The following is an 18,431-nucleotide window of genomic DNA, read 5'->3' on the forward strand; positions in this document are numbered from 1 at the left end:
GTCCCCTTTCTTGAAGATGAGGACCACCACCCCGGTCTGCCACTCCAGAGGCACTGCCCCCAATGTCCACGCAATGTTGCAGAGGTGTGTCAGCCAAGACAGCCCTACAACATCCAGAGCCTTGAGATATTCAGGGCGAATCTCATCCGCCCCCGGGGCTCGGCCGCTGCGGAGTTGTTTCACTACCTCAGCAACTTCTGCCCCAGAAATTGGACGACCCGCCCCCGAGACCCCTGTCTCTGTTTCCTCACTGGAATACGTGTTGGTGGGATTGAGGAGCTCCTCAAAGTATTTCTTCCACCGCCGGACAATGTCCCCAATTGACGTCAGCAGCTCCACGCCCCCTCTGTAAACAGTGTGAGCAAGTTGCCGCCTTCCCCCCCTGAGGCGCCGGACGGTTTGCCAGAACCTCTTTGGAGCCGATCGATAGTCTTTCTCCATGGCCTCACCGAATTCCTCCCACGCCCGAGTTTTTGCTGCCGCGACTGCCGCTGCTGTGCTCCGCTTGGCCCGCCGGTACCCAGCCAGCTGCTTCCAGAGACCCACAGACCAACCATGCCCTGTAGGCCTCCATCTTCAGCCTGATGGCTCCCCTCACCTCTGGTGTCCACCAGTGGGTTCTGGGATTACCGCTACAACTGGCCCCAGCGGCCTTGCAGCCACAGCTCGCAACCGCCACCTTGACAATAGCAGAGCGGAACAAGGCCCATTCAGACTTAATGTCCCCCTCTGCCCTCAGGACGCAGTCGAAGCTCTCCCGGAGGTGGGAGTTGAAGATCATCTTGACCGGCTCTTCCGCCAGGCGTTCCCAGCAAACCCTCACTGCTCGTTTGGGCCTGCCAGGTCTGCATGGCGTCCTCCCGTGCCATCTGATCCAACTCACCACCAGGTGGTGATCAGTTGACAGCTCTGCTCCTCTCTTCACCCGAGTGTCCAGAACATATGGCTGCAGGTCAAATGATACGACTACAAAGTCAATCATTGACCTGCGACCTAGGCTGTCCTGGTGCCACGTGCACCGATGGACATCCTTATGTTCGAACATGGTGTTAGTTATGGCCAAACTGCGACCCGCACAGAAGTCCAGTAACTGAACACCACTCACGCCCCTCCAGGTCCTGCTGTCATTGCCCACGTGAGCGTTGAAGCCCCCCCAGCAGAACAATGGAGTCCCCGGTCGGGGCACTGTCCAGCACCCATCCCAGGGACTCCAAAAAGGGCGGGTACTCTGAACTGCTGTTCGGCGCATAAGCCAAACAGCAGGACCCATTCAGGACCCATTCCCGGACTGCGAAGACGCAGGGAAGCAACCCTTTCGTCTACCGGGGTGAACCCCAACATACAGGCAGAGAGTCTGGGGGCTATCAGAAAGCCCACCCCGGCCCTCCGCCTCTCACCCGGAGCAACTCCAGCAAAGGAGAGTCCAACCCCTCTCAAGGACTTGGGTTCCAGAACTGGAACTATGTGTCGAGGTGAGGCCAACTATATCTAGCCGGTAACGTTCAATCTCTTCCACAAGCTCCGGTTCATTTCCCGCCAGAGAGGTGACATTCCATGTCCCAAGAGCCAACTTCCGTAGCCAAGGATCGGACCGCCAAGGCCCCCGCCTTGGTCTGCTGCGCGATCCACAATGCACCACTCCCTTCTGGATCCCTCTGTGGGTGGTGGGCCTGCAGGGGGACAAGCCCATGTAGCCGGTTCGGGCTGGGCCTGGCCGGACCCCATGGGAGAAGGCCCGACCACCAGGCGCTCGCCCACGGGGCGCCAACCATAGACGGTATAAAAATAATGGACGTAGTCACCGTGACATTACCCATCCGTTTCTGAGGAGCGGGTTTGAAGCTCAAAATACTCGGTTATGGACGTCGCCATCTTGGCAGTGCCTGATTCTGCGGGCCGAAGGAAGTCTGGTTGCTTAAACACGCCCACCTTGCTCGGCGCTGCTAAGTTAGCTAAGGCTGGCAAACTAGCCTAAGAAGCTACGAGGCTAACAAGCTATGCTACTTTGGCTAGCCCTGTGGTGCCAGCTCCTTCATAAAACTTGAGGTAAGTTGAGTTTAGCTGAAACTAACGTTATACAACAAACCTTGAAACAATGATTCAGCTGTTATTGAGACTACACAATCTTAAAAAAGCTTCAACGTTTTTGAATATATAACGCTATTTATTTATTACACTCATTTTACTTTCATATGCACATTGTGGAGCATTGGTGACAGCTATGTCCGGCGTGGTGTCCAGAGAGCTGCAGAGACCTTGGGAAGTACCCTCAGCATGCCGGGCATCCGTGTCTGCTGGTTTGGCTGTGGTGGAGAGGCCTTTTCTCCTTCTTTTCCCATTCCCTGCGAGGAAGAGCAGCACCAGATGTCCTCATCATCCACTGTGGCGGCAATGACATGTGGAAGGTCAGCAGTGTCAAGCTGGTCAGCATGATGAAGGAGGACCTGCACCAGCTTCACCTCCAGCATCCTGGCATGAAGATAATATTTTCTTCATTGGCCCAAAGGTGCAGGTGGGAGGCTGGTGGCAATCCAGCAAAGATTGACAAGGCCAGGAAATGTGTTTACAGTGTTATGGCTACATTTGTCCATAGTTTAAATGGTGCCATAATTGAGCACCCTCACATCAGACACATTCATCTCACACCTAGGAGAAATTATATGTTTTTAAGTAAATTAGTTAATTGTCTTAAAGACCACCTCCAAACGCAGTGAACTGCTTACAGTTGGCAGTGTCACTGCTTTTGAATTTGGCCTTTAGGACACATTTTGTTAGGCCTGAACATAGCCCAGGTTGTCATGGCTAATGTTGAGTTTTTGATATTCATCTATAACTTGTTTAAAATTTCAATAAATTCTATTTATATTTGCACTCCTTTTGTCTTTGTTACTGATAGGAATGTCCTGATCTGATATTCGGATCGGTATCGGCCGCCGATATTAGCAAAAAACGTGCATCGGCATCGGATCGGACTGCATGGAAAAATGCCGATCCAAGAACTCGATCCAGTTTTTCACGGAGCTGCGGCCTGCGGGAAGGCGGTGCTGGATGTCTAGCCCCGCTCACAAAGGTCCAGCCCCGTCCAACAATCCCAAATATAGAAATCCTCCCCAAGTTACTCCACCTCTTCCCATCTTCCCTCTCGGCAAAAAGACCAAGCAGGAAAGTCATGTCGGTAAGTGAAATTACGTTGCTACAATAAATGCAATAAATGAAAAGCTTTGTTCACATCTCATGGCGCTTTTGTTGCTGTATATTGTTGTTGTATAACTTTAGGGTATCTTGGTAGGTTAATGGTCAACATTTAGCTTGTGTGGTAACATTATCCTACGCGACGTTAGCGTCAGCGTTGTTAGCATTAGCGTTAGCGTTGTTGTAACTCTAATTTAGCTGTGTGTGTGTGTGTGTGTGTGTGTGCTTTGATCGGGCCCAAAAAATTCAGCCCGACCCGGCCCGAGCCCGTGCACATTATGTCCAGGACCAGCCCGGCCCATCCAATTACCTGTAATTATGGGCCCAAGCCCGATTTAAACCCGACATTTTTCAATAAGTTGGCTGTTATAAGTAACGCTAAGGACACACCGAGCACGTTAGTGCCGCGCTTGACTGTCCACACAGGCAGCACATTTCGCCTGCTCTCTCCACGCCGGTTAAACATCGACTCCACTCGTCTGTTCCCATCTGTTCCTCTCTCTCATATCTGACCGGGCCCGGCCTGGGCCCGTCAGAGGGGTGGGGGGTCCCCGCCTGACCCGGTTTGGGCCGGGATCGGGTTCGGGCAGAGAATCTAAGCTCTAGTGTGTGTGTGTGTGTGTGTGTGTGTGTGGCATTTTCATTGCGTACGTATATATCGAAAGTGACGCTAAGTTATGTAACGTAACAAAAAAGTTATCTAACGTGGAAATTAATTAATTAAGAAGCTTTATTGTCAGTGCAATGAAATTTTGTTTGGTATTCATTTCTTGTAGCAGCTACAATGTTGTATTTAAATGTTGTATTTAAAGCTTATTTGAATAAATGAATTAACCTGAATGTAAAAGAACACTAATGCTAATAGGCCTTGTGTATCTTGAATCTAATGGTCAGTTGTTCTTTTTTTGTGGATATGTCCACAGCATCCCACCCATATCCTGGCCACTGAAGAGCCTGTTTTTCCAGCAGCAGAATCGTATGATTGTCCCTGTTGTCCTTTCCGGACGCCACTTACTCATAAAATTCTTTACCATCTCAGAAATCACTTGGATGGAGCAGTCCACCATGGAGGTATAGTCTGAATTTACTGTAACATATTATATTATACATATTATATTACGAGTCTCTGCACAGAGGTAGGCAAAACTTCCTTCAGCTGCCGCTGCACAGTGTTGTGATAAGAGTTGTTGTCAAATAGGAGGCTTAGCTGTGTTGATTTTAATTCAGTTTTCTTAGATAAGTGATTACGATCAAATATCTCTGCATACCCATCAGTATCTATAAACACATACTCTCTCACTATCGCCAAAGTAAATCACGATTGAATGATTTGCCCTAATACTCATACATCCTGTTTGATTTTGTCTTATTATCCATTTACTTCATTGATTATTCATTTACTCATTTGTTGATTTGTAATCTTAAATAGATTTTCATTTATCGCCAAAGTCGTTGTCTGTGGATATCACTTCTGAGCAGAAACTCTAAGATCACTGTATGGTAGAATTCATAACCCAGGTAATGAGACTGATTCATAATTGATAAGTGTACGGACAAATTAATAACTGATCCACAGAGTTATTAATTTGCTACAGTAATTTTCCTTCTAGCGAAGGTGGTGCCCCCAATTCATAACGAGTGTAACATGTTTAATTAATTGATTAAAGTGTAGTACCCCTATAATAGCTCTAATGTAATAAATATTTTGTCTTGCAGAATACCGTATCTGCAAATGCAGCCTCAAATGCAGAGCCGTTTCTCATTTCCACTGCCTCAACTGTGACAAAACCGTCATAAGGAGAAGTCAATTAATTGCTCACTTAAAGACCTGTACTGTACAATCAATGTCTGTTCCCAAGAGCCCGGAAACAGCCCTTGTTGCTCACAGCCCCGTAACAGCCCCCGTTGCTCAGAGCCCCGTAACAGCTCCCGTTGCTCAGAGCCCCGCAACAGCCCCCGTTGCTCAGAGCTCTGTAACAGCCCCCGTTGCTCAGAGCTCTGTAACAGCCCTTGTTGCTCAGAGCCCCGTAACAGCCCTTGTTGCTCAGAGCCCCGTAACAGCCCATGTTGCTCAGAGCCCCGTAACAGCCCCCGTTGCTCAGAGCTCTGTAACAGCCCCCGTTGCTCAGAGCCCCGTAACAGCCCCCGTTGCTCAGAGCTCTGTAACAGCCCTTGTTGCTCAGAGCTCTGTAACAGCCCCCGTTGCTCAGAGCCCCGTAACAGCCCCCGTTGCTCAGAGCTCTGTAACAGCCCCCGTTGCTCAGAGCCCCGTAACAGCCCCCGTTGCTCAGAGCCCCGTAACAGCCCATGTTGCTCAGAGCCCCGTAACAGCCCCTGTTGCTCAGAGCCCCGTAACAGCCCTTGTTGCTCAGAGCCCCGTAACAGCCCCCGTTGCTCAGAGCCCCGTAACAGCCCTTGTTGCTCAGAGCCCCGTAACAGCCCCCGTTGCTCAGAGCTTTGTAACAGTCCCCGTTGCTCAGAGCCCCGTAACAGCCCATGTTGCTCAGAGCCCCGTAACAGCCCCCGTTGCTCAGAGCTTTGTAACAGCCCCCGTTGCTCAGAGTTCTGTAACAGCCCTTGTTGCTCAGAGCCCCGTAACAGCCCCCGTTGCTCAGAGCCCCGTAACAGCCCCCGTTGCTCAGAGCTTTGTAACAGCCCCCGTTGCTCAGAGCCCCGTAACAGCCCCCGAATCAGTCCCTATTGCCACACAGCAAGCATCCCAGCCACAAATTCATGTGCATAGACCACAGCAGCATAAAATCCAGTGTGTACACTGTGGCCTTACACTTAATAGACGCAATTTAAGGTTGCATCTTAAGAGGAAACACACTGGGACAAAAGTCGAGCCGAGTCACCTGCAGTTGCTCACATATTGCCCACCTGCCAGTACTGACACCACTGCACTTGAGGAAGACATTTTGAACCAAATGGTGCAGGAAAAGTGGTTTGGTGACACAAAAAAACAAACATGCCAGCAACGACAAGCAGAAGCAAAAAATAAGGGAGTGCCTCTGTCATGTCTGGTTGATGTTGGTGGACCGCGCACCAAAAGATTCATTTCTGTATATGAGCCGCACATTTCCTACTATAGTAGAATAGGTTGTGTGATGGTATCATATGACAGCAATAGAGTTGAATGGTGCTGCCCATGTGCCAAGCCCAGACAGTCATGCATTCATAAATGCATTGCCAAGTGGCATCTGTTTCAGATGGCCCCAGACCTTTTTAAAAGTATCCATGGTATCGATGGTGAAGCCATTGAATCCAGTCAAAATGCTGCAGAGGATATGGAGGAACTGGTACAGGAAGGAGCGCAATACCCACCAGAGGATCCAGTGCTGTCCCAAATGGTCAGATACATCTTCCGGAAAAAAATTCCTGCTCATCTCCCTCCTGAACTACTACAGTCAAAAAGGGAGTTTCCACAGCACTTAATCCCAACTGAGACCATCTGCACAGAGTGAGCAGGCCAGACACCACTTGGCAAACCACAGCTCATCACCTCAAAAGCCAAAATTGTGACTGTGACGGACACAATAGAAGGTATTTTTTTCTCTTCCTTGTTTTTCGTAACCCATTGCATATTTGTCAGTTGTGGCTTATATATCCCTGTGTGATGTTAGAAACAGCATAAATAGGTGCATATTAGAGTTGTTGTGAAAAATGTTTTACAAATTTGCTGAAACAGCCTGAAACATTTAAAGTAATGAATATTACATGTTGTCCAGGGCATGCAGCAAACGTATCATTGAAATTGTCAGCAGCTGACAGATCAACCTGCCATTGTTTATGCTTGTTGTTTGTTTTGTTTTTCTTTCTAGGAATATCAACGTACTGCAAACATTGCTCTACCTGTGGTATGGTCTACCACTACCAGGAGTGGAGTGATGGAGTGCATAACTTTGATGACCATACTGTTCTGTCATTGCATCTTTGTGTATTCCTTCAAAACACTCTCCAGGTAGAAACATTTCCACAAAGTTTCAATTCTTTCCAAAACCTAAACAAACAAGTAAAAAGACTAATCTGTTGTACATTTGAAATTACTTCTTATAGACCCACCAGTCCATTGGAAGCGTGGTAGACGTGCTGGAGAAGACCTGTGGAAAATCCTTCCCGTCCAAACAGAGGATTTTGAATGCATACTTCCTTTATGAAGCCATGACAGATCACACATATACCTATTCGTGTGTGACATGTGGTTACCATCCCGTCACAGTTGTCATGGATCTCCATAAGAAAGGAGTGTTCAGTATGCCTGGTAAGCAAACACTTCACATCATCATCCTTATTTTCATTTCATACATTTCATTGAAGTTTGTTTATGAGAAGATGTACCAGACATATTCCATCTTGCAAATCATACTGCATTTTTCAAAATGGTTTAACCCTAATTTATATTGACACTGTTTGCCTAAAAGTAGTCTTTACACAATTGTATTAACATCTGTAGACTTTATTTCCACAAGACGTAAATGACGCATATCTACACTTGGAATTTGTTGTCCTGGTTTTTATTTCTAGTAAGCAGCAGTGAGCAACCCCCCCCCCCCCCCCCGATTATGATGGAAAAGTAAATGTTGATGAGTTCTGGGAGTCCGTGTCACTGGAAATGGTCAGTCGTGGACTGGTGCCAAGTAAGTATAGATGCAGTGAAGATTTTTCTGCTTATCCACTTCCCTTTACCCCGCATCACTTACTGTTTTCTTTCTTTCTCACTGGTTGGTTGGTTGGTTGGTTGGTTGGTTCACCCTCTGTCACCCTTAGATTTTTTGAATTAACACACCTACACTCAGGCCTTCTTTAAAGACAGCACCCCATTTTTACTCTCTCCTTTCCTTAACATGGGGTGGCAGATCTGGTAAGAGGTATCATTTTCTTTAGTTCATATTTTACCTATGTACATATAGTTAATTTGAAGCTTGATTTACCCCTTAAAGACATAAGGATAATTTGATTTGTGTTAATTTAATCTTATGTTACAGGTATTGACACCCTGAGTGTTTTTTCTTTTCCCCTTTTATTCACTGCCGCAATTCACATTATTGAAATACAGCTCTTGAGAGTGAGGTCAGGTTTCATGGTCATGCAGTAACACTTGTTAAATTTTCTGAAATGTTCCTGCAGGTAACAGGCAGAACCCTTTTGTGGTACGACCCAATTACCATAATTGGGCACCATGGATTGGTCCGCACACAAGAGGCTCAGATGTGGTCTTAAACACTGAATACAACAAAATCAACCAACCACGTCACCCAAATGAAGCAGCAGAGTTCTTGATTACAGAGGAAAGACTCACTGATGAGATTCTTAAACTTAAGGTATTTACACTGTAACATTACTTGTTTTTTCATAGGTTAGCTCATTGTTGAATCCATCAGGACCATAATATCTGCTATTAAACATCTTAGATGGAAGCTGTGCGTAGTCTTTGCAAGGAATGTGGCATAGACTCCAAGGGCTCTAGGATGGACCTAGTTATGAGGTTGAGAAAAGAAATGCAGGACCGCTCAACATACGACAAAGTGTTTTCAAAGGTCTGGGGGGCCTCTGGTGAGTTGATTCATATTCACAAGTGTTTCCATCAGTAATTAATTAGTTTTTACTTTAAATATGTACTCCTAATGATAATAACTTTCTTTCAAAAGGTGGATGGGCTGTTGTCACATGCCCCTGCGCTGTTGTATATGGTGTGAAGTTTAACCTGAGGGCTGAGAGCCCTCGAGACTTCGCAGATTTGCTGCTATCGATGAAACACTTCCCCAATGTGACTTTGTATGACTTTGCAAGGGGCCTGGCAACGCATACAAACATTAGGGAACCACAGTCCTTGCCGTTCAGTCCTCACGAGGGTAGACTGATGGATGCTACTGAGGAGAATATCAGATTGGCCTCTGCAGGTCATGCGAAAGTCAGCTTGCCATGGCTAGCGACAAAGAAGCCAGTGCCAGATGAAGGTGGCCACCCTCTGACAGGATCTTCAGAACATTATGCTCTTTACGACCGCTTCCATGAGGCAAACACAAAAGACAAAAAGGATGTGTTGCGGAAAATAGAACTTGTTCCTGAGTTATGTGGCTGGGTCAATAGTCAGTGTGCTGAGCAGCTCTTCGGTGGCATGAGGAAGAATAATCATTTTTTAAATATGATGACCCCCTCATCCCATATATTTCTAATGAGGAACATTTTGCACCATTACAACAATCGATGCAATGCAAAAAGGATTGATGACATGAAGAAAACATTGGGGAGTGGACTGGAAATACAGTTGAACTCAAATGGGCAAACAGTTGCAGGTATGTAGTTGCACAGTATATTGTGGCTTTAGGTATTTTCAATCCAGTTAGTACAGTATTGAATAGGTAAATGCATACTGGTGTTGACAAGTCATGATCTTAATTGTCTCCCTTGCCTGTCAACAGCAACAGCAGCCACAACCACAACTTGGACTGCTTCCATCCCCACACCATCGGCTGCCTCTGGGAGCACGACCACTTCCATCCCCATACTAAGTATGGAGATTAATGCATTTTGTAACGAAGGTAGGCTGTTGCTACTTGTATTATGCTGCCATTCATCTAATTGTGCTTCTCTTACAGGTCGTTTTCAATTGTGCAATGAAGATTGTGGTGGCATGAAACACATGCTCCACACAAGTGCTGGAAGCAGTGTGACAGACCTCCAGGTAAGAATGAAGGCCAAGTTACATGGGTATCTATATGTATTTCGTATAGACAACATTAAACATAGTGTTTTTCATTTAATTGAGTTTTCATTTTTAAACTGTTTTATGTTTTGCCATCTTGTGCTATTGAAATTCATACTGTCATTTTTCAGCTCAACAATGTGTTGGATATCCAAAAACCAAAGGATGAGGTAATAGGTGTTGTGGGCACCTCGGTTTTAAAAAGGCTGGACTTCCTGGAACTTGGGTTAAACAGAGAAGTGGAGGCAACTGTTAGTACACTTTTCTCAATGTTATTTGACTGTCTTTCAGGTGTAATTGTCTATAATTCATATAATAATATGTTATTGTGTTACAGATCATCAACTGCTGTTTGTGGCTGGTGTCACAAATTGCAGGACACAGGGTATGTATGGTATTTTTTGTTATGTAGTAATATTTGATTAGTGAAAGTACTTCATTTTTTATTAATTTTAAAGATCCATAATAGAAACTTGTCTTCTTTGCTTTACAGGGAAAGGATGTTTTTGCTGTGGATGGCTATGTCATTTCCACGTGGAAACAGCCCTTCACTATGATACCTATTCTCTCACTGCCAGTAAGTTTTTACTTTCCCTAAGTGATCTATCTGTTGTACCTATAATTTTATTGTGTTGAACCTGTACATAGTGACATCATCTGTGACTAAGGTTAGGTGTTTTAAGTGTCTTAATGATGAAACTACAAGCTGTTGTTGTCATGGCAATGATGCAGGTTGATGCAGCCTCAAAAGACTGCATCTTATTCCCGATATGGAAACCAGGACACTGGATACTAGGTGTAAGTGTTAGAGGTGTCACATCAGAGTGCATGTGTTCATAATAATTTTATACTATTTTATCAAATTGTCACATCTGAACATATTAAGATTCAACTGGAAAGCCACACATTAGCATAAGAGTTGCTCAGTTTCAAAAGTTTTTGTCAGAACTGTGTTCATGTGAAAGTTGTGCTTATTCACTGCTCGAGAAATCAGATGTCATAATCACAAATGTGCTTCCATTATCATGATATTATATATTTTACAGACCCTCCAGCCTAAAAAACGGAGGATATGTGTGCTCGACTCCACCAAGCCTACGGGTTTTGGAGATTTACACTATTTATTAGGAGTGTCACGATTTCGATTTTTTATCGAAATCGATCAAAATTACGTCATGGTCTCGAGCACTGAAATCAAAGAGAGGATCGACGATCACCACCACATGATGTTTACATACATCAGGGAGGTGTGCAAAGAGTTAAAAGCACATGACGACGCAGCACATTGTAGCCAACGCCACTAGTTAGCTAACCTGCTGTTTATTACACCATGGCAAATGCGGATAAAGGAGACGCGGCACCGGAGCTTGAAGCCGCTCCTGCTTCTCTTAAATCACCAGTGTGGAAATATTTTGCGTTCCCGGTGAGTTATGTCGACAACGTTCGCGTTGTCAACAAGAAGACCAAAGTGTGTAAGATATGCTATGTGCGTGTACCATACCCAGCCACGGGAAACACTACGAACATGGCAGGACACATTCGCCGGCATCACAAAGATGTAGATTTGACAACTGGGAAAACACCATCACTGGTCCAGCCAACTATTCCATCCTCATTTGCAATAAAACTTCCACAGACCTCAGTTCGCGCAAAAGCTATAACTAACGCTATAGGGCTATTTATAGCAGCAGACCTGCAGCCTTATTCGGTGGTGGAAAACGCTGGATTTAAACATTTAATTAACGTACTTGAGCCACGCTACAGTATGCCCAGCAGGTCGCATCTTACAACAAAAGTGTTGCCCTCCATGTATGAAGACGTTAAAGAAAAAGTTTTGGGGGGTCTGAACAATGCAGAGTTAGTTGCCTTAACAACAGATGGCTGGACCTCAAGAGCAACTGAGAGTTACATCACCGTCACAGCACACTACGTCAATAATGATTGGGAGATTGAAAGTCCAGTCCTTCAAACTCGCCCCATCTATGAATCACACACAAGTGATAATTTGGCAGAAGTGCTAAAGGAAGCGGTACTAGAATGGAAACTGGACAGACAAAATACAACCATCCCTGTGACCACAGATAATGCCAAAAACATTGTCAATGCCTCAAATGCAGCTGGATTCTCACCACATATAGGATGTTTTGCGCACACAGTGAACCTGGCATCCCAGAAGGGGTTTGGAGTAAACCAGGTTTCTCGTCTTTTGGGCAAAGTCAGGAGGGTGGTCACCTTTTTTCACAAGAGCACGACTGCAGCAGCTGCCTTAAAGGCCAAACAAGAGATGCTCCAGCTTCCTCCTCACAAGCTGGTTCAAGATGTCACTACAAGGTGGAACTCCAGCTATGACGTGCTCACACACTACTTAGAGCAACAAGCTGCTGTTTATTCTGCACTCACAGAGAAAGACGTTAAAAAGAGTGCCAAAGATCTCATCACACTCTCTGATCAAGATGTGACTGTTCTGGAAGATGTGGTTCAGGTACTGAAGCCTCTGAAAACAGTCACAGCTCTACTGAGCTCAGAACAGCAGCCAACTGTGTCTATGGTCCTGCCACTCAAACACACCATTCTCACATCAATGAAAGACAGTGACACGGATTCACAGATTGTGAAGGATGTTAAATCTGCTATAGCAACTAACATTGGAGGGAGGTATTCAGATCCCAGACTTCAGCAGTTCCTGAATGAGAGCACTGCCTTGGATCCTCGGTTCAAGTCTTTACCCCATCTGGATGACCCCTCTCGGAATGAGATCTTCAACAGTCTGGCAGAGATAAATTCATATTCTGACAAGTAGTTATCTTTTATTAAATATATTCACATTTTGCATTTTAATATTTCATTAATTCTAACAACATTCTGTTTGTTGTTGTTGTTGTCGTCACACCTAAGTGTCACATGTGCCTTTTCATTACCTTAAACAACTGTTTTGTGTGACCTTGTCTTTTATAGACTCAGGCCTCAGGACAAGGGACCAGCCAAAACCCTGCAGAGGACCCAGAAACTGCAGCAACCAGTGAAGGCAGCCCCCCAGCAAAGAGAACAGCACTCAGTGAACTGTTTGGTGATTTTTTCAGCACAGCCCACACTGCATCATCAACACCAAAACCATGGTCTGATGTTGTCAAAGAGGAGATTGAGCTATACAAGATGGCTAAAGTCATTTCTGTGGATGCAAATCCACTGAAATGGTGGAAAGACAATGAGCATCAGTACCCAAATTTGTCCAAGCTCTCCAAACATTATCTTGCTGTGCAAGCAACAAGTGTGGCAAGTGAGAAAGTGTTCTCCACAGCAGGGGACATTGTGACCGCTCAAAGAGCAGCCCTTTCTCCAGAGAACGTGGACATTCTCATCTTCTTAAAGAAAAACTTGAAAATGTAAAAATAACAGTTGTCTTGTCTGGCCATAAATATGTAAATATTTTGATAACTCAAAGAGCATCTCTCTCTACAGATAAAGATAACAACATATCTTTGTTAAAGAAAAAAACTTGAAAGAAGAATGTAAAAATGACAGTTGTCATTCTCAGGGGACAAAAAAGTCCAAACTACTTATTTTTTTATGTTCAACTGTTAGGATATAGTTTGTTAAGGCTCTAATTGTTCCATGACTTTGGACATGACTGTTATATTTTTTATTTATTTATTTTGTTTTGTTGCACATTGTTATTTTAAGAGTAGTGCACACTGCTGAAACCAAAGAGTCACAAGATGGCATAGTTAATTTTGATTACTCAAAGAGCAGATAACAACATATCTTAATTATAGGAAAAACTTGAAAGAAGAAAGTAAGTTGTCATTCTCAGGGGATAAACATTGTTATTTTAAGAGTAGTGCACACTGCTGTAACCAAAAAGAGTCACTAGATGGCAGGCACCCTCTGTGACTTCTCATTTTTGTTATTATTATTGTTATTATGTTTGTTTTTGTTGTTTTCCACTTGACTGAGAACAAGATTGTTACATTTATATTGTAAATAAATTATTTAAATTTGACCATTAGTGCCTAATGTGATACATTACACAAGAATAATGGAAATTGCATCACTTATATGTAGCCCATCTTTTGAAATAAGATTTACTGTACAAAATTTAATGAATAAAACCAATGATCGTAAACTAGACTAGTCTAAAAATGGCATAGGCCTCTGTGCTGTAAGAAAAAGAAAAAAAAATCGAGAATTGAATCGAATTGTGACCCTAAAATTGAAAATCAAATCGAATTGAGGATTTGGAGAATCGTGACACCCCTACTATTTATCAATGCTCAGGTTTTCAGTCTGATATTGAGGATATGTTCATTGTTGCATGGTGTGAAATTATGTCTGAAGTTTAGGAACCGTTCACTGTTCCTAGTAGAGTTACATATTTCTTCTGCAGTGTTCTAAGGGAGCTCATAGACTGCATTGTACATGTATTACCTGTCTGGTGACGTGTTCATTATATTTGTGGTAGCAATCTGCAGTCCTACTATGGACACATCTGCTCTTAACTTCCCTTCATTCCAAATCCTTTAATTAATGTACATTGGCGTATCCATCTTGCATTAAACAAAATGAAAAACAGTTGATCAATAGTCATTGCAGATGCTAGTTAATTCAAAACCTGTAAATAGCTAGCCATAGCTACTGCTGAAGTTCCATGTTAAGTTCTCCATGAAGTTGTTGCTAGGATACAGACAAAAATCCTGAGACACCTCTAACAATAATATCAGGAGACTTCCATCATTTGTCCCTGATGGATTCACTGGTAATGCGGTGGAGAGATGTGCACTGAAGATGGTAGAGACCATTCTTACATCTTAGATCATGCACTTCATAACAAACATCTTGATGGACAAAAAAACAGCAGTGGTGGACAGCTCCTCTCTCTTTGCTGCAGGACAGAGAGATTCATAGATCTGTCATACCCACAGCCATCAGGCTTTTTAATTCCTCTGCAAATGGTAGATGAGCTGCAAGACAACTGAATTTCTGTTTGGGGATTAATCAAGTCATTTTTATCTTATCTTGTTCCAAAATTATGTATGGAAGACCAAGTTTTGAGTCCTGTGTTTAGAATGTTGCCCACAAATATCATGTCACATCCTAACATGAGGTCTTTCCTAGTGTTTCCTAGTTTTTTTATGTCATGGTGTCTTGTCTGTTTTTCTTTTTTTTATAGATCAGTTGCAGCACAGCTACTGCCTGGACCATGAGCATATGTTAATAACAAGGTTAGGGCAATTTTAAAATTTAATTTATATTTCATTTATTTAAATGTTACTAATGAAGTTATTTAAATAATTTAATTTAAATGTAATCAAATTATTATTATATGTTTTTTTTTCTCCAGAATGTTCCAGCACAAGGAGCAACTGCTGACTGTGGTGTGTTCATGCTAATGGTGAGTTGTTAAGTTAACGAAGTGGTGGGACTGTGCACCTCAGCATCAACACTTATAACGTAAACAGGTGCCAAGAAAAAAATAACAGTCATAATTTGAATAATAAGAAAAATGTTTTTGGATTACAATACGCACTATACATGGCACTGGACTGGCACTTTGACTTCTCCCAGGTGAGAAATTTTTAAGTGTGAATTACTTAATGGCCATGCTGTATTTAAGGTTTGAAATTGCAATGACATATCTGTCTGCATCTAATAGAAAGATGTGCCACAACTGAGGAGGTGGTGGTGCCAGCTTCTGCTGGACAACATTGAACAACAAAGGTATAATAGATGATGGCCACAATGCATTTGTTTTTGTTTTTGTTTTTTTTGTTTTTGTTTTGGTACTGTACCAAAGTGACTGTTAAACCAGGGTATGAACCCAACCACGAATTCTGTGTCCAGTACTCTCCAGTTTTGTTTATTAAAAGTTTGTGAGTTTAAAATGTTACATTAGAAGGATCTGGTACAACTAATATGACCTCTATGAACATTTCCATGTAGGAAGAGAAAACGGATGGAGGGAACTGAGCAGACACTACAGCAACCCTTCCCACAAGACACTGCCATCCAACATGAAGGAGAGGAAGACTTGGCAGCTTCTATTGATATGGTATTTATTAATGCCTTTACTCACTACTTAATATCTGAACAGGCTGTAAACAATTAACATAATAGTAATTTTGTTTATTGAATATATTCAGTGCTCACATTTTCAGCTGCCATCTTGCCTGTTGGAGGAGATCTTTGCTGAGGTTGTCCTGAGCGATGGAGATGTGGCAATACTGACCCTCTCCTTGGTGTGTCACCACTTCAAAGAAGTGGTGTCAACAGAGCACTTCAGAAGAAAAGCTCATTTCATGTGGCTTAACAGTAAGACTTAGAAACACAAAACGTATGTTATAAATAAACTGCACTTTTTTCCAAGTTAGATGAATTGGTCAAAATTGTTTTACAGGTGTTGCAACTTGGAGCAAGTTCACTGAAAGGTACCGAGCAGAGTTTTGCAACATGTATTCCCTGGAAACGTGCAGAGAGTGCAACGAGACCTATAAAAACTGCATTCCAGGTAAGCAAAATGTTAATATGATAGCTATTTTTGTTACTACCTCCCAAAGATTGCAGTAGAGAACTGTTTCTTATCAAAAAATGAAGTTGTTGTAGGTAAGTGAGAATATACTGCTAAAACCCCATCAGTCCATTTCCATGGGCATCCATAATTTGCAGTAATAATTCATGCAATAGTAAAATAATAGAAATATGGAAACACTCGTAACCCTTCAAAACTGACATAAGCAAACATTGCAATTATGAGTAATGAGATTCAAGAGACCCATCAAATAGAAAAAATGAAGTGGGGCCTCAAATAAGTACTGTTAATTAATAGATCCTTTATTTACCCACAGGCTACGCAGGAAAGGGGAAAAGAGGGGAGCTGCGGGGAATTTACTCAGATGATTCTCACCCGGGCTTTTGCTCAAAGTTTTGCCAAATGTGTGCAGGCATTCCTGAGTAAAGACTCTTTGATCGGTCAGTGACTATTTTTATCTCAATACAATTTTTAAAGCTCTCATATTCTTTGATTTTATTTTTTAGAAAAATTCATTTTAGTTACTTTGAAGACAGAATGACTACAAGCTATCTCAAGCTATTCTCAACAAATACTTATCCTTCCTCTATTTCTTTCAGATTGAGTAAATGTGTTCATGACTAAACAAACAAACATACTTTGCAGTGTCTATTGAAAACAGTTTTCATGTTCATTGTGTTCACTGAATGTTTTTTAAATCAGCTTTCAGTCAAATAGTAGACTATACATTGTTGCCATGGTGGAATAATGTGTCCTCACATCAATAATCATTTCAAGTAATTCAACATCTCCATTTATCTTTAAACATTCGTGTAGTAAATGTTTATGTAGTAGGGAAGAAGATCATGAATGTCCAGGATGTCCAGCCCCGCCTTCCCGCAGGCCGCAGCTGTTAGTACTTGATGCAGACGGCAGACACACACACGGAGGGTAGGAAGAGTAGCGGCCAATTTAGTTAACTGACTATTTGTTTTCTGCTCTGGTTTTTTGAGAGTGATATTTTTATTTGGTTTACACTCTTACTGTTTAAGTAAAGAGCACTGATGGCATTGTTTTGGGCACAATTAGTGAAACTGGAGCCATGGATGGACTATTGCTTGTTTAAACAGTTGTACAATATTGTGTGCCCGTGCACCAGGCTGGCACCTACACTACTAAAATAACTGAAAAGGAAAGGCTGCATTGTTTGTTAAATGTCAACAATGTTTTGTGGTGTTAATCTATTTTTTATTTATTAGGGGGCCAAAGCACAAGTGTGTGGAGTCTTGCTGCTATTTTAATTTCAATGTTAGACATTTTAAAGATTTCTTGTGTTGATTTATTTTCTATTTATTAGGGGGCCAAAGCAGCCATAGGAAACCAGCTATATTTTTTTTTTATTTAATGTTAATGTTGAAGTTTAAAGTTTGTTTATTTAACCCTGTTAACAATAAACGGGTCAGTTTCTCATACCAACTGTTGTGGATCATTCTAACTAAACCGAATAAGTAGTTGTTCTTGTTAGAGTAATATCGCTTGATCAAACCTTTTCTAACATGACTGACAACAAAATAAGTGAATATGTATAATACGCACTTGGATCGGATCGGTATCGGTATCGGCCAAAACTCAAGGCTGTAATATCGGATCGGAAGTGAAAAAGCTGGATCGGGACATCCCTAGTTACTGACTGAATGTTGTATTTCACAATCAAATCTGACTGTCAATTGAAAGGACAAGCAAATCATACACTACAGATAAAACATAAAGCATTAATGTTTAACATTGTCACTGACAAAAAAAATTAAGCAGTCCATTTCTGTGTCGGCTTGATTATTTTAACTTTGTACCTGAAGATAACTAAGCACCTTACACCCAGCAGCAGAGCCTGAGAAGATTTTGGAGAGTAACCTTTGTTTGCTGCTCTGTTAGAAGTCTAGTTTTAACACAGAAGAATGTGACTGGATAAAAGGACTCAAAGTGAAAAAGGTACAGGCAAAGGTATCATGATTATTTTTATAGTGAGGCAAA

The 18,431-nt window shown here is 42.7% G+C and overlaps 1 protein-coding gene and 1 pseudogene across 2 annotated transcripts; both read left to right on the forward strand.

The window, feature by feature from the left end:
- The first annotated feature begins 5,830 nt into the window (after positions 1-5,830).
- On the forward strand, positions 5,831-7,671 carry LOC144458303 (uncharacterized; annotated as a pseudogene). The gene is made up of 4 exons (XR_013488175.1): positions 5,831-6,735; positions 7,014-7,153; positions 7,249-7,453; positions 7,646-7,671. The product of XR_013488175.1 is annotated as an uncharacterized LOC144458303 (transcript).
- Positions 7,672-7,764: 93 nt separating this feature from the next.
- Positions 7,765-17,742, forward strand: LOC117262505 (uncharacterized). Its single transcript, XM_078162092.1, has 12 exons — positions 7,765-7,829; positions 8,320-8,513; positions 8,604-8,745; positions 8,841-9,488; positions 9,615-9,704; positions 9,792-9,877; positions 10,030-10,149; positions 10,236-10,283; positions 10,392-10,475; positions 16,051-16,204; positions 16,290-16,400; positions 16,738-17,742. The coding sequence occupies exons 1-12, from the start codon at positions 7,805-7,807 to the stop codon at positions 16,845-16,847; spliced, it is 1,812 nt and encodes a 603-aa protein (XP_078018218.1). The 5' UTR covers positions 7,765-7,804; the 3' UTR covers positions 16,848-17,742.
- The last annotated feature ends 689 nt before the right edge of the window (positions 17,743-18,431 follow it).

The sequence above is a fragment of the Epinephelus lanceolatus genome, chromosome 19 (assembly GCF_041903045.1).
Source record: "Epinephelus lanceolatus isolate andai-2023 chromosome 19, ASM4190304v1, whole genome shotgun sequence".
Taxonomy (NCBI): Eukaryota; Metazoa; Chordata; class Actinopteri; order Perciformes; family Serranidae; genus Epinephelus; species Epinephelus lanceolatus.